Genomic DNA, 13,177 nt, shown 5'->3' on the forward strand with positions numbered 1-13,177 from the left:
TTATACCGTTCAACTAAAACACATTTAAACCTTTTGATTTTTTTATTTTGTTAGTATTGTTTATACTATCTTTATTATTATCTTTTCGATTTGCATTAAAAATACCGCATAATAAAAAAATAATTCCTTTTGTGATGTAAAAATCATCAAAATGAATTTTGTTTTAATCAATTTATTTTTTCATATGAAAAATCAATATATTAAACCTTTATCAACATACCTAAAGGATCAAATTGTATCAGAATTATAAATTTCCTCAAAGATTTTACAAATATCAAATATGTAAAATATTTTACTCGAATTTTATGTATTTGCAAGAGATAAAATAGAATTCCGATTACTTGATTAAATAACATAAGTATTTTGATACTCATATCAATTCAAATTAATTATCTTATTTAAAAATAGATACTTTAAGTCCCTCTAACTTTAAAAATATGAAATTTTATTTTTATTATCAATTTGACATCCATTATTGTATGTTAAATTTTAATGTTGACATGTGATATGTCCTTACTAAAGTGTGACATTTAAATATTTTAAATATACTTTTTTTAAAAATATATAAAGATTTTTATTTATATTTATTTAAATATGTGATTAATATTTTTTTTAATTATAAAACTTCATTTGTATATTTTTTAATTTTTTATTTGAAAAATGTCACTGATGGCATGTGATTTAAGTTGTATTGGTGAATGATTATAGACTATTAATGTTAAAATTTGAAAGTCAAGAAATACAAATGGATGGTAATACAAAAATATTATTAAAAATAAAAGACTAAAGGCTTGATTAAAATCGTATATCGATAAAAAAAATAACAAAATAAAAAATATAATTAGCTAATTTTTATTTTTATTAGTTATAATAATTATAGTATTATTTAAATTTTTAGTATTTTATTAATATTTTTATATTATTTTCATTAATATTTTAACCTTATAATATTTGTTTATTATTTATAATTATTATTATTTTTATCAGTCATAATATTTATAGTATTATTTTACTTTAATTTTTTTTAATATTTTTATTAGTTTTTATATTATATTTACTAGTATTTTAACTTATACACATACATGTTCATTATATATAATATAATTAAAATTTATAATAAATTATATATAAAAATATTATGTTTGAATATATAAATTATATTTAAAATAAATATACATAAAAAAATTTAAATATATAAATTGTATTTTAGATTTATAATAAATAATTTATATTATAAGAAATTATTTATTGATAATTTATTTAAAAATAATAATATTTAATAATAATAATAATTGAATTAAATAATAAGTTAAAAAATATCATACAAATTATTTTATCCAAAAAAAATCCTAAAAATATGTAAAATAAAAGTTTGTGTTTAATATACATAAATTTATTATTATTATTATTATTATTTTAATAATTACAGTTTTATTTCACTATTATTTTTTCTATTTTATTAGTGTTGAATGTTTTATTATCATTATTACCTTATATTAACTAATTATAATAATTACTTATAATTTTTAGATAGTTATATATTATTTGAAACTATTAAATTAACATAAATAATACGTTTTTTTTAAAGGATTTTTTAAAAATTTGGGCTAATTGTAATTTTGGGTGTGTAGTATTTGAGGCGAATTGTAGGCAAAACCCCCTCCTCTTGCTCCTCTTGCTCCGGCGTTAGGGTTTTCTTCCTCCTTCAAACTCCATCGCCGATTCTTCGCTCCAACCTTTCCCTTCAAAACATGGCTACCAGTACAATCTCCACCACTCTCCTTATTCGTTTTTGTTTATTCATGTTTTCTCAATGAGGTCTCTTTCGTTTTATGCCTGCAGCTACTGCTAGATCTTTTCTCCAAGTCGCCGCGACGGAGGAGGTTGCGCCGCCTCTCAGAGTCGTCCAGATTGAAGGACTGGTATCAATTCTACGCTTTCCATTCTCATAGTTAAGCTTCAAATTGTTTATGCATCTGTCTAATGTTCACGTCTTCATTGTCTATGCTGATGGCGATCTGGTCGTAGCTAGGTTTATCTTATATGTGTGTGTATTTTAATAGAATTTTCAATTAATTTTTCCATGATAGAGAATAGTGACATTAGTGTGGGTGCTATTGTCTCTTGGTTGAACAGGTTATACTGAAGATAATTAAGCATTGCAAGGACCACTCGCCTTCTTTAGTCACTGGACAACTTCTTGGGTTGGATGTTGGCAGTGTTCTTGAAGTTACCAACTGCTTCCCCTTTCCAGTATGATGTCACCTTTCTTTGTTTCTCCATTTTTGAATCCTTTAATGTTGCGCTCCTAAAGTTGTTGTTGTTTCTGTTTCTAAAAATTGCAGATGAGGGAGGAGGACGAGGAAATTGAAGCTGATGGTGCTAATTACCAGCTTGAAATGATGAGGTGCCTGAGGGAGGTTAATGTTGACAACAATACCGTTGGATGGTATATAAGATGAAAATACCACTTCTCAAATACCTGTTCTAGTGCTTCAATTTCAATTGTTTTATATTATTGTAAATGTGAAGGAATTTTGGTTCTCTGATTCTAGGTACCAGTCTACATTGCTTGGCTCCTTTCAGACTGTGGAGCTTATTGAAACCTTTATGAATTACCAGGTAATGAATGGTTATCAATTTATTTTGCATGTTTTTGCCTAAGCTGGGGTTTCTTGGTTTGTATCTTGTATAGTTATGTTTTTATGGAAACCAAATGCTCCGATAGTTTGCTATTAAATGTAAATGTTCACACCTCTCTAAACTATTTGACCTGGGTCTAATGTGGTCATTATAGGGAGGTGATTGCAGTAAGTTACATAATAACCTTTGGAACTATAAATCAAGAATTCCCAATAGACGTCATAAAATGTGGTCTGCACCACCAAGGATTTGAACTTCTGAACGGGCACCTATTTTGACTTTATGATAATTAGGAAGTATATTGTTCTTGATCAAGAGTGCCAGGTATTGGCATAATTTGTTGGATGAAAGTTAACTCTGTTACAATTAACTGAGAATTTTAAATGAGCTAACTATATTATATCTACAAACTTGCTTATTATATTACTTTGAAGTAGAAACAGCTGTTATTAAAACAAGGGAAGTTGGGTGGACTAGTTAGAATGACGAACAAAACTATATTTGTCTATAACCAGATGATGAAAATATCATGCCTTTTCCATTTAGGTTTTCTGTTGCTTAAATTTACTAATAATGGCTGATAATGATTTCTGATATTTAAAACATAAAAGCTAGTTTATTGGATGACAGTGGCAATCCTTTGTGCATATTTTTTTTCAGCTGAAGGCAATTTTTTCAACAGTATCTAATCTGGTAAATAACCATTTGTTTCCAACATACCAATGTTTTTCAGGAGAATATTAGACGCTGTGTTTGCATAATATATGATCCATCAAGGTCAGATCAAGGTGTTCTAGCTCTGAAAGCCTTGAAGCTTTCTGACTCATTCATGGAACTCTATCGCAGCAATAATTTTACTGGAGAGAAGTATGAATTTTCTTCTGTATTTCTTGTTGTCTTTAAGTTGAACCATTTGATTTCTTATTTTTCCGTCTTGTGAAATAGATTGAGGGAGAAGAACTTATCATGGGTGGACATCTTTGAGGAAATACCGGTAAGTTCTCTGTACATTTCCCTTTCCCTTTTTAGTGATTTGACCAAATATTCCTTCATATAATGAATTTCTGTTAATATGGAATGTCTATACTTACCAAATCATCTTAATTGTAAGGCGATTGAAATTTTGAAATGATCATAAAAAACATTTGTCATGGTGGATTAATATGGTAATAATCTTTATCTTATTTCTTAATGCAGCAATTAAGAATGAAACAGACATGTTACTGGATAAGATGAATAATTTTTGTACATATTTTGTAGTATGGAAGTGTATTTATTAGTTTTGTTAGTAGGTTTGTAATTAATGCTGATCATGCTTTCATATATATTTATTTATCAGATCAAAGTTTCAAATTCTGCTCTTATCAGTGCTTTTATGACAGAGCTGGAACCTGATACTCCAGTCACCCAGGTGAACTATGATCTTCAATAAAGATTATTTTGGTCATTTTAAATTTAGTTTGTCTTTACATCTGTTGTTGTGCCATTGCAGTGTGACTATGATCGTTTGCAATTGTCAACCAGTTCATTAATGGAGAGGAATATGGAATTTTTGATTGAATGCATGGATGACTTGTCCCTAGAACAACAAAAGGTTATTTTAGTTTAGGTCTGCATTTAGTATGTGTGTGTGTTGCTTTAAAATGTGATTGACTGAAATTTCTTCTATTTTAGTTCCAATTCTACTATCGGAGCTTGTCTCGTCAACAAGCACAGCAGCAAGCATGGCTTCAAAAGAGAAGGTATGCTTCAGTTTGTAGTTCAATTTTTTTTGTATGATTTATATTAAATGAACATGGATTTGAGTCGTAGGAAGCTTTATAATCCAAACTATTTTGCCATTAAAATTATATATATTGCACTTGTAAATAAAGCTTCTGTTGCAAGAGTATGCTGGAAAATAGAATTTACTTATGGTTGAGGATATATGCCTAACAATCGGTACCTATTATATATTGGTTTAATTAAATGAACTAGTATAACCGATAGTGATTGGTCACAGTGGAAGCTAGGCAAGCTTTGCCCCTTAGTCTTACAACTTTGTTTGTGAGGATATCTGGCCGAATAGGCAAATACTAAAAAAATGAATAAGGATTGAGAGATTGAAAAGAATGTGTTTATGTGGTTAGCGGTGGATGGGTGAATCAAAATGCAATAGTGCATCAATGGTAGTGCGATTGAGTTTTATTTCTGTTTCATGTCCTGTATGTTGTGCTTTATGGTGTACTGTGTACAATGTTTGGCTTTTCTAATATCCCACATCCAATAAATGATAAATGAAGGTTAAAAGGTTATTGTATGGTAATTGTTAAACACAGTTTTCAACTCCGATAGTTTTCGTTTTCAACTGAAGATCAAGGTAATCCAGCAGATTTGAATATTCATGTGTCTGTTTGATTTAAATATTATGAGCACGGGTGTTTACGCATACAATTTTAATGTTTTCCTTTGGTGCGTCTTTTGTATTTTAAGCAAACATAAATATTGACCATTGTAATTGATAGCTTATCCTTGTTTTCAATTATTGGGTCAACATGTTATATGTTTTGGGTTTTATGATACCAGGGCGGAGAACATGGCTCGTAAAGCTGCTGGAGAAGAACCTTTGCCGGAGGAAGATCCTTCAAATCCCGTCTTCAAGCCACTCCCTGAGCCATCACGGTTGGAGAGCTTCCTCATAACTAATCAAATTTCCAACTACTGCAACCAAATCAATGGGTATGTGACTAGATTTTTTACGGTGGCCAAGCTCTTCCAGTTTTGAGGAGCAAGATACACTTAGTTTCCGATTTGAAGTTTCTGATTTTCTGCTATTTCTTATATCATGGGTATATCTTCTCTAGCTAAAAAGAGTTTAATCGTCGTTACATTTTTGGTTGTGTTCTGCAGGGTGTCAGGACAGAGCTTTAACAGACTCTATTTGATGAAGGCTTTGCATGAGGATTGAGAAGGCAATTTTTGTTTCTCATTCTGTTGGTTGATGGAATTTTATGGCAACTTTGGTAGTATACTAGAGGATCATGTTTTTAAGGCGACTTATTTTTTGTTTATTTTATGAACCCCATCCAATTGTATGCAGTATAATTTCTTTAGAGATACAAGCAGTGCCAATTGCTTGTTCGAGTTTTATTGCTTAGCATCAACTACTTTAGTTCATTTTTGTGGAAAATATTTATACTTTTTACGGGAGACATTTTGTAAGATTAGAAATTTGATGGTATATGAAGTCTCTCCTTGATTTAAATAAAGTTTTTCTTAGTTTTTTTTAAAAGGAAGGTACCAAACTTTATTCAGAAAAGTGGAAATAAAGATTGTACATCAGCACTTGTGGAAGGCTCAATCTAATAAAGAGTCCCTTTTTCCATCCGGTACCTATCCATATAGGAAAATTCAGGATCCTCCGAAATCACAGTTCGATATTCGAAAGTTGTTCCGAATCTTTAAAAAATTAATTTAAATTATAAAATATTAATTTAAATAATTGTTTTATATTAAGTTTATTGAAAAGTGTGAATATTTTAAAGATTCGGAAGGTGTTTTGGATTCTTTTTTGGATTTTTTTCGAAGGATATGTTCATCCTCTTCCATGTAAATGGAAAAGGCTAATTCTGCAAGGTTATCAGCTACTCTAAAGCGAGCGAGTAGCATATATAAGAAAAGGGCCAGATAGGACCATGCGCCATTGAATCAGTCCTGCAGAATACTACCAAATAAGATAATGGTCGTTTTGTTCTGTTTGCATGAGAAAAAGCAAATCCAAAATGACTGTATTGACGTCTTTTCCAATTATTCTACCCAGTGATTTTTTTCTGAACGTAGATTTTCTGAACATTCGCTGCTGCGATTATTCCAAAGGACTAGACTCGAGTGCTATAGAATAACTTCCCAAGTCTATTTTTAAGCTGTTATTTTAGTAGAAGTACAATAGTTTTATCTGTGATTTAAACCAAGGGATTATACACGTGGTTAAAAACCAAATCTTCAAGTATATTATTTACCATGATATTTTCCTTGACAAACTCCCTCCTCCTTTTCACACGACAAATCATACAAATTACTTTTTCTATTGATTTTTGTATTGGTCAGGTACATACCCAAATCACCTTAACTAATCTTGTCATATCTTAATTATGTTTTTAGATTTTACAAAATTATCAAGTTTTAATTTTGATTTTTGTAAGATTTAGAATTATTAATTTTAGTTTTTATTATTATATAATCATTTTTAATTATTCATTTGTTATTAAAAGATTAATTGACCATCTAGATGTTTATAATTGTTAATAATAATATGTTAACGTGACATTTCTAAATTTTTTTATAAGTCCTTAAAATAAATATTTATTTGTTTAAACGATCATTAAGAATCAAAAATGATGATTTTTATATTTTAGAGGGATGAAAAATAAAAAAAAATATTTTGTAGGGATCAAAATTAAAATTTATTCATTTTACAAAGATAAAAAATATTTTATAAAGACTAAAATTAATGTTTACAAATTTTAGAAAGATAAAAAATCAAAGAAAATTTTTTACAAGGACCGAAATTAAAACTTCTACATTTTATAGGATCTAAAAATATTTAAATATTTTTTAATTATTATTACAGTAATATATAATTTTTTTTATAATCATTCTTTATCTTCTTCTTTTTTTATGGTAGACAATTATTTTAACATTCTCATTTACAGTAATGGATTTCATTTTATTTTTCATGTCCCTTTAAAGCTCTATTCATCATCATATAGTATAGTCAGACGTATAATAGTGGGATAAAACTTGGCTCGAGTCTTGTAGGCACTTTGCCATCACTAATTATCCCTCATGCATTCTTCTATTTAAGTCATCGTGCTTATATCTCGACACCCTCGTTAATTTTTCGATCATTTTGTACTATTTATTCCAAATATCTAAAATCAAGTTATGATGTCGTCTTCCATTTTTACCTCCATGCATGTTCTTCTTGTTTATTGCTAAAATTGCTATACAAACACTATTGTGCTCTTACTTGAGTAAAAACGCTTTGTTTCCAATGTTTATCTCTAAAGTTCAAGTTCAAGGTTAATCACTTTACTTGATTCCCTAATTAAAATTATATCTTCCGCAAAAACGTGTAATTGGGGACAATCTTTTGCGCTGGTTTTTAATAAAATACATATACAATAATTTATTAATGAAAGTACATATACTTCAACTTCAATACGCAAGTTTTGTTATATTATAAACGTTGGTTGAGTCAGCTGAATGAAATAACATTTGATAAAAAAATCTTGAATTCAATTTTGCTTGCCTGGGGAAACTTTTCTTCCCTAAATCTTTTTCTCACCCAAAAATAATAACACAATTCTGTCTTCGTGCCTAAGGTTTTTATATTTTTCCTTTCCCAGTGGATAATCATGTGGCTATTTGCTAATTGCTGTAGTTTGTCTGATAAAAAAAATTATTGCTGTAGTTTGTGACATGATTATAATTTGGTAAATATAATCGATAAACTGATATCAGTAAAAGAGAAAACAAGAGTCAAGACATGTGATAGTGATTTCCATTTATACGAGGAAAATCTGCTTATACTTAAAAGAACAGTCCACATAAACCAAATGGCAAAGGAAATTAAAATGGATACATAACATAAAGGGAAAAAAAAATCTCAACAGTAATAAAGATTTTCTATATGTCAAGCTAGTTAAACACAGAATCATATCTCATCAAAACACTTCCATCCTTTGAGGAACTGGGGTTTTAATGACCTGCAGTATTTGCACCACTTCAGCCATAGTAGGCCTGCTAGAAGGAATCTGAGAGGTGCACACCATTGCTAGCTTCAGAACAGGCAACACCTCATCTTCTGGATACTCACTCATGCTTTGATCCACACACTCCAACACATTACCTTGCTCAAGCAGCACCCTCACATGATCGTTCAATATCAGCACATTGTCCTCACCATACTCCACTGGCCTCCTACCTGTCACAAGCTCAAGGATCATCACTCCAAAACCATACACATCACATTTCTCATTCACCCTTAGGCTCTGACATGCCAATTCTGGTGCCACATATCCTAATGCACTCTGAAACCTATTGCTCATCACATGCCTGTCCAATTTTGTCAGAAGCCTCGCCAAGCCAAAATCCGAGATCTTAGGACTGTGATTTTCATCAAGCAAGATGTTACTTGGCTTTATGTTGTAGTGGATGATTGGTGGACGGAAAGAGTGGTGCAAATGAGCAAGCCCCTTTGCTGTTCCAAGCAAAATTTTGAATCTTGTGGCCCAAGAAAGAGGTGGACTTGAAGGAAGCCTTTCATGTAGCTTGGATTGCAAGCTACCATTTGGTGCATACTCAGTTACTAGAAGCTGTAATTGAGGAGTCCAATAGTATCCTTTCAATGCTATTAGATTAGGGTGTCTTGCTTTCCCTAGGATTCTAACTTCCCTATCAAAGTCTTCTGGATATTGAATTATGTTTGTGGATATAAGCTTCTTGATTGCCACCATTCTACCTTGTGATCCCAATGGAACCTTGTAGAGTGTTCCAAAGACTCCTTCTCCAATCTCAGATGCCTTGTTGAGCAAGGACTCAGGATTGCTGATCCAATCAGGTGAGGACTGGGAATCAAACAGAATAAGCTTTCCTGTGGCTGGACTTCCTGATCTTGAAGAGCTTGAGCACATGCTTTCCAAAGCATTGTCCACAAATGTTAGCCTTCTCCTTACAGAAACATTGAGAAGGCTAACAGCAATCACTCCTAATACAATGACAAAGGATGCAGATATAGCTACAATAGCAGATACACTAAGGAATCTGTGGCGATGGACCGGGCCGGCGACAGATGATTCATTTCTTTGCCTTTGGGGACCTATTTGGTTGTTATATGCATTTGGATCAAGCACTAGTGGCTTGGGGACATTCATCTTACATGGACCCTTCAACAAGGGTGAGCAAAGTCCAAGGTTTCCTTCCAAGGAACTTTTGTCCAAGTTCTGAAATATGCTACTTGCAGGAAGCCTGCCTGTGAGCCTGTTGTATGATATGTTCACAGCCAGAAGACTTTGAAGCATTCCTAGCTCCATTGGTATCTCTCCACTTAGTTCATTGAATTCCAACTTGAGGATTTTGAGCTTGTTTAGCTTTGACATGGACTTTGGAATTAAGCCAGACAAATTGTTGTGAGACATACTCCTGCATTGAAATAGATAGGAATTAGTATCTTCTAAAAAATGCGTACAAAAAATGGTATTAGACTAGAGCATGAGAAATAGGAAGCATACAGCAAGTAAAGAGAGCTACAATTCCCAATATCCTCTGGAATAAACCCCTCCAATGAATTTCCATCTAATTGGAGGACAGCTAAATTGCCTGAATCACATATATCTGTTGGAATTGAACCATGCAATGCACTATTGCGAAGATCCAAAACTGTTAGGTTCTGAAGTAGGCCAAATTCTGGAGGCATCTGTGAATGAAGATCATTCCAAGACAGATTCAAATATCTTAGTTTTGAAAGAAGACCAGTTTCAGCAGGAATATTCCCTTGGATATGGTTATCTGAAAGATCCAAAATGGTTAGAGTTTCTAAAAGCCTGCTTGATCCTGCTGGAATTGACCCTCCCAATTCATTATGAGACAAATCTATTTCCTCCAATCCTAGGCCAAACAAACCCTCTGGAATTGTGCCATTGAAACCATTACCTCTGAGCTGGACCACAGATAACTTTGTGCAGGAACTTAATGATGATGGAATAGTTCCAACAAGCTTGTTATTTGAAATGCTCAGATGAGTCAGTGATCTCAGTTTCCCTATGGACTGTGGCATGCTTCCAGTGAACTGATTGTTTGAGAGCTCAAGATACTCCAGATTGGTCAAGTTACCAATCCATTGATGGAACTCACCGGTGAAAAGATTATTTGATGCCTTGAAATAGCTCAAAGAACTAAGCCTCCCAAGTGACTCAGGTAGTTCTCCACTGAACTGATTGCCACTAAAATCCAACCTAATCAGATGCAGGCAGAGTCCAATATCATTGGATAATGGACCTGAAAACTGGTTACCTTGTAACAAGACCTCTTTCAAGTTATGTATGGATGAAATTCCATTAGGAAAGGTCCCAGATAAGTCATTGTTGGATAGATCCAAAGTCCTAAGCCTGTTCAGTGACCAAATCCCAGTGAAGTCCACATTACCAGAAAAACGGTTATTGGAAAGATTGAGGCTATTCAAGGAGGAACATCTATACAGTGAGCCAGGAACTTGTCCATCAAACATGTTCCTAGCTAGAGAAATTTGACGAAGGGAAGAACAGCTCTCAAAAAAACTCTCAGGGATTGGTCCTGAAAATGAATTCTCTGAAAGATCAAGAAACTTTATTGAATTCATATTCACAAGAGAAGTAGGAATGGAACCAGAAAGAGCATTGTGACTAAGGTTCAGCCTCTCGAGACTATTGGAAAGAGTAAGTGATGGACTAATACTCTCACTCAAGTTGTTGTGAGAAAGGGACAATACCGTTAGATGTTGCAACTTCTCAAGGCCTCTTCCTATCTTCCCGGATAGTCCTAAGCCATCCAATGAGACCTCAGAAACTCTTCCACTCACGGGATTGCACTGCACGAACTGCCACGAACATGGATTCGCATCATCTTCATTCCATGAAGCAAGATTAGAAGAAGGGTCATGAAGGTCAGATTTGAACACAATCAAACCAAGAACATCATCATTCAACTGAACGGGCATCTCATTGTTCCCCAAGCATGTCACCAAATAGGAAACTGAAATCAACACACTCAAACTCAAAACTCTCAAGTGGAACTGAAAACTAGTCATTTTTCTTCTTCTTGTTGTTCTTCGTATTCCTGAGGCTGAGTTATCTTACTATCTTTAGTAGTTAGCTATCTATGAGTATGGCTTAGGGATAACATAGTATGTGAAAACTGTAATGACTGGTAGATGTTACACTACCTTAGCGAAAACGATATTACATGTGTGCTCACGAGAAGGAGAGTATAATATTTTACAAAAAAAAAGGGTTGAGAGAAGGGTCATTGAGAAAGCCAATAATGGGTGAATATGGTATTGTTAGCGTAGTCCGTGATCAAACAGTTTTGGTCCAACAAACGTGGCTAAGCTACTGACAAATTGCCACCCCATTACAACTTACAAGGCCTTTAGGCTTTGTCGTGTCCTACAACCTCTACCTCCTTGTGCCTTCCTTTTCTCTTATTTTCAAATACTGACTCAGTTAATATGCTTTATAATATGTTAATGTTACTAATTACAACCTGTGCATAAATCAATTAATACAATATTGTTCTATAATTTAATCAGTAATCTCAAGTTTTAGTTTTCGATATACAGTTGTGTTAAATTATTAGAAAAGAGTAATTCTATTTGCCTCAGAAAAAGATAATTTTCGGTAAAAAAATATATGTAGTATGAAAAAAGAAAAAGAAAATTGTTGAGAATCTGAATCAGCATCTATTATTTGAGTTTATTTCATATTAATGGAGCATTATTAGAATTCTTACGTTTATGATTTTTTAATTATAGGAATTATAGGTGCTGTTACACTTTTATGAGTATTTATATTTGTTATTTAATTTTATGTTTATGAGCAGAATTTGTATCAACTTTCAATTATGTATTTAAAAGGTTACAAGTATGAATAAAATATATGAGTTTAAGCCTTCTAATTCTTCTTGAATTCCAACAAGTGGTATCAGAGCTTGCTTCTTACGGGCTGTGAGGAAAAGTTTATTGAGCGCTAAACACATTGAGGTTGAGTGCAAACACAAAATTGAGTGATTTATTGTTTAAACAATTTTTGGTGCAAGGATGTCTACTTCCACCAATTCACCTGCAATTCCAATGTTTAATGGTGAAAATTATCATATTTGGGCCGTCAAGATGAAATTTGTTTTAAGATCTCAAGGCTTATGGAATGTTGTAATTTCTGAAGCTGATCCACCACCATTGAGAGAAAATCCAACCATTGCACAAATCAAAGCTTATGAGGAGGAGAAGTTGAAGAAAGATAAAGTCATCACTTGTCTACATGCAGGACTTGCAGATCATATTTTTACTAAAATCATGGATTTGGAAACACCTAAACAGGTGTGGGACAAGATTCAAGATGAATTTGAAGGCAGTAGCAGAGTCAAATCTGTTAGACTTCTCACATTGAAGAGAGAATTTGAATTGATGAAGATGAAGGATAATGAATCTGTCAAAGATTATTCTGGCAGATTAATGGATATTGTGAACCAAATGCGACTTCTTGGTGAAACATCATTTATAGATCAAAAGGTTGTCGAGAAAATCATGGTTTCGGTGCCTGAAAGATTTGAAGCCAAGATTTCTGCAATTGAAGACTCTTGTGATTTGCAAACTCTCACAATTACTGAATTGACCAGCAAACTTCACGCACAAGAGCAAAGAGTCTCCATTAGAAGTGATGAAGCTGTTGAAGGTGCCTTTCGAGCAAAGCACAATGGAAGGAATTTTGGAAAGTCACGAACTTTCAATAAGAACAAAGGA

The 13,177-nt window shown here is 32.5% G+C and overlaps 2 protein-coding genes across 3 annotated transcripts; one reads left to right on the forward strand and one right to left on the reverse strand.

The window, feature by feature from the left end:
• Window positions 1–1,605: 1,605 nt before the first annotated feature.
• Window positions 1,606–5,863, forward strand: TIF3H1 (translation initiation factor 3 subunit H1). Its single transcript, XM_020363369.3, has 12 exons — window positions 1,606–1,761; window positions 1,843–1,922; window positions 2,137–2,253; window positions 2,346–2,449; window positions 2,556–2,622; window positions 3,377–3,510; window positions 3,589–3,637; window positions 3,983–4,054; window positions 4,136–4,237; window positions 4,318–4,385; window positions 5,209–5,361; window positions 5,533–5,863. The coding sequence occupies exons 1-12, from the start codon at window positions 1,752–1,754 to the stop codon at window positions 5,588–5,590; spliced, it is 1,014 nt and encodes a 337-aa protein (XP_020218958.1). The 5' UTR covers window positions 1,606–1,751; the 3' UTR covers window positions 5,591–5,863.
• A 2,308-nt stretch (window positions 5,864–8,171) lies between these two features.
• LOC109802246 (Leucine-rich receptor-like protein kinase family protein) lies at window positions 8,172–11,743 on the reverse strand. 2 transcript variants are annotated; one of them, XM_020363527.3, is made up of 3 exons: window positions 11,150–11,288; window positions 9,915–10,974; window positions 8,172–9,825 (listed from the first exon to the last, which is right to left on the reverse strand). In XM_020363527.3, the coding sequence occupies exons 2-3, from the start codon at window positions 10,907–10,909 to the stop codon at window positions 8,349–8,351; spliced, it is 2,472 nt and encodes an 823-aa protein (XP_020219116.1). In that variant the 5' UTR covers window positions 10,910–10,974; window positions 11,150–11,288; the 3' UTR covers window positions 8,172–8,348. The 2 variants fall into 2 exon arrangements, with proteins under 2 accessions (XP_020219116.1, XP_020219115.1); XM_020363526.3 differs by having other exon boundaries at window positions 9,915–11,743.
• Between the last annotated feature and the right edge of the window lie 1,434 nt (window positions 11,744–13,177).

The sequence above is a fragment of the Cajanus cajan genome, chromosome 4, assembly GCF_000230855.2.
Source record: "Cajanus cajan strain Asha chromosome 4, NIPB_CcT2T_4, whole genome shotgun sequence".
Lineage (NCBI taxonomy): Eukaryota > Viridiplantae > Streptophyta > Magnoliopsida > Fabales > Fabaceae > Cajanus > Cajanus cajan.

What these genes read in the sequence shown, in the direction of transcription:
- LOC109802246 (XM_020363526.3), bottom strand. Translation starts at nt 11,467, where the DNA reads ATGACTAGTTTTCAGTTCCACTTGAGAGTTTTGAGTTTGAGTGTGTTG. An exon ending in TGTAGCTCTCTTTACTTGCT is followed by an intron (nt 9,826 to 9,914) that starts GTATGCTTCCTA and finishes ATTTCAATGCAG; the next exon opens with GAGTATGTCTCACAACAATT.
- TIF3H1 (XM_020363369.3), top strand. An exon ending in GACAACAATACCGTTGGATG is followed by an intron (nt 2,450 to 2,555) that starts GTATATAAGATG and finishes CTCTGATTCTAG; the next exon opens with GTACCAGTCTACATTGCTTG. An exon ending in TGTCCCTAGAACAACAAAAG is followed by an intron (nt 4,238 to 4,317) that starts GTTATTTTAGTT and finishes CTTCTATTTTAG; the next exon opens with TTCCAATTCTACTATCGGAG.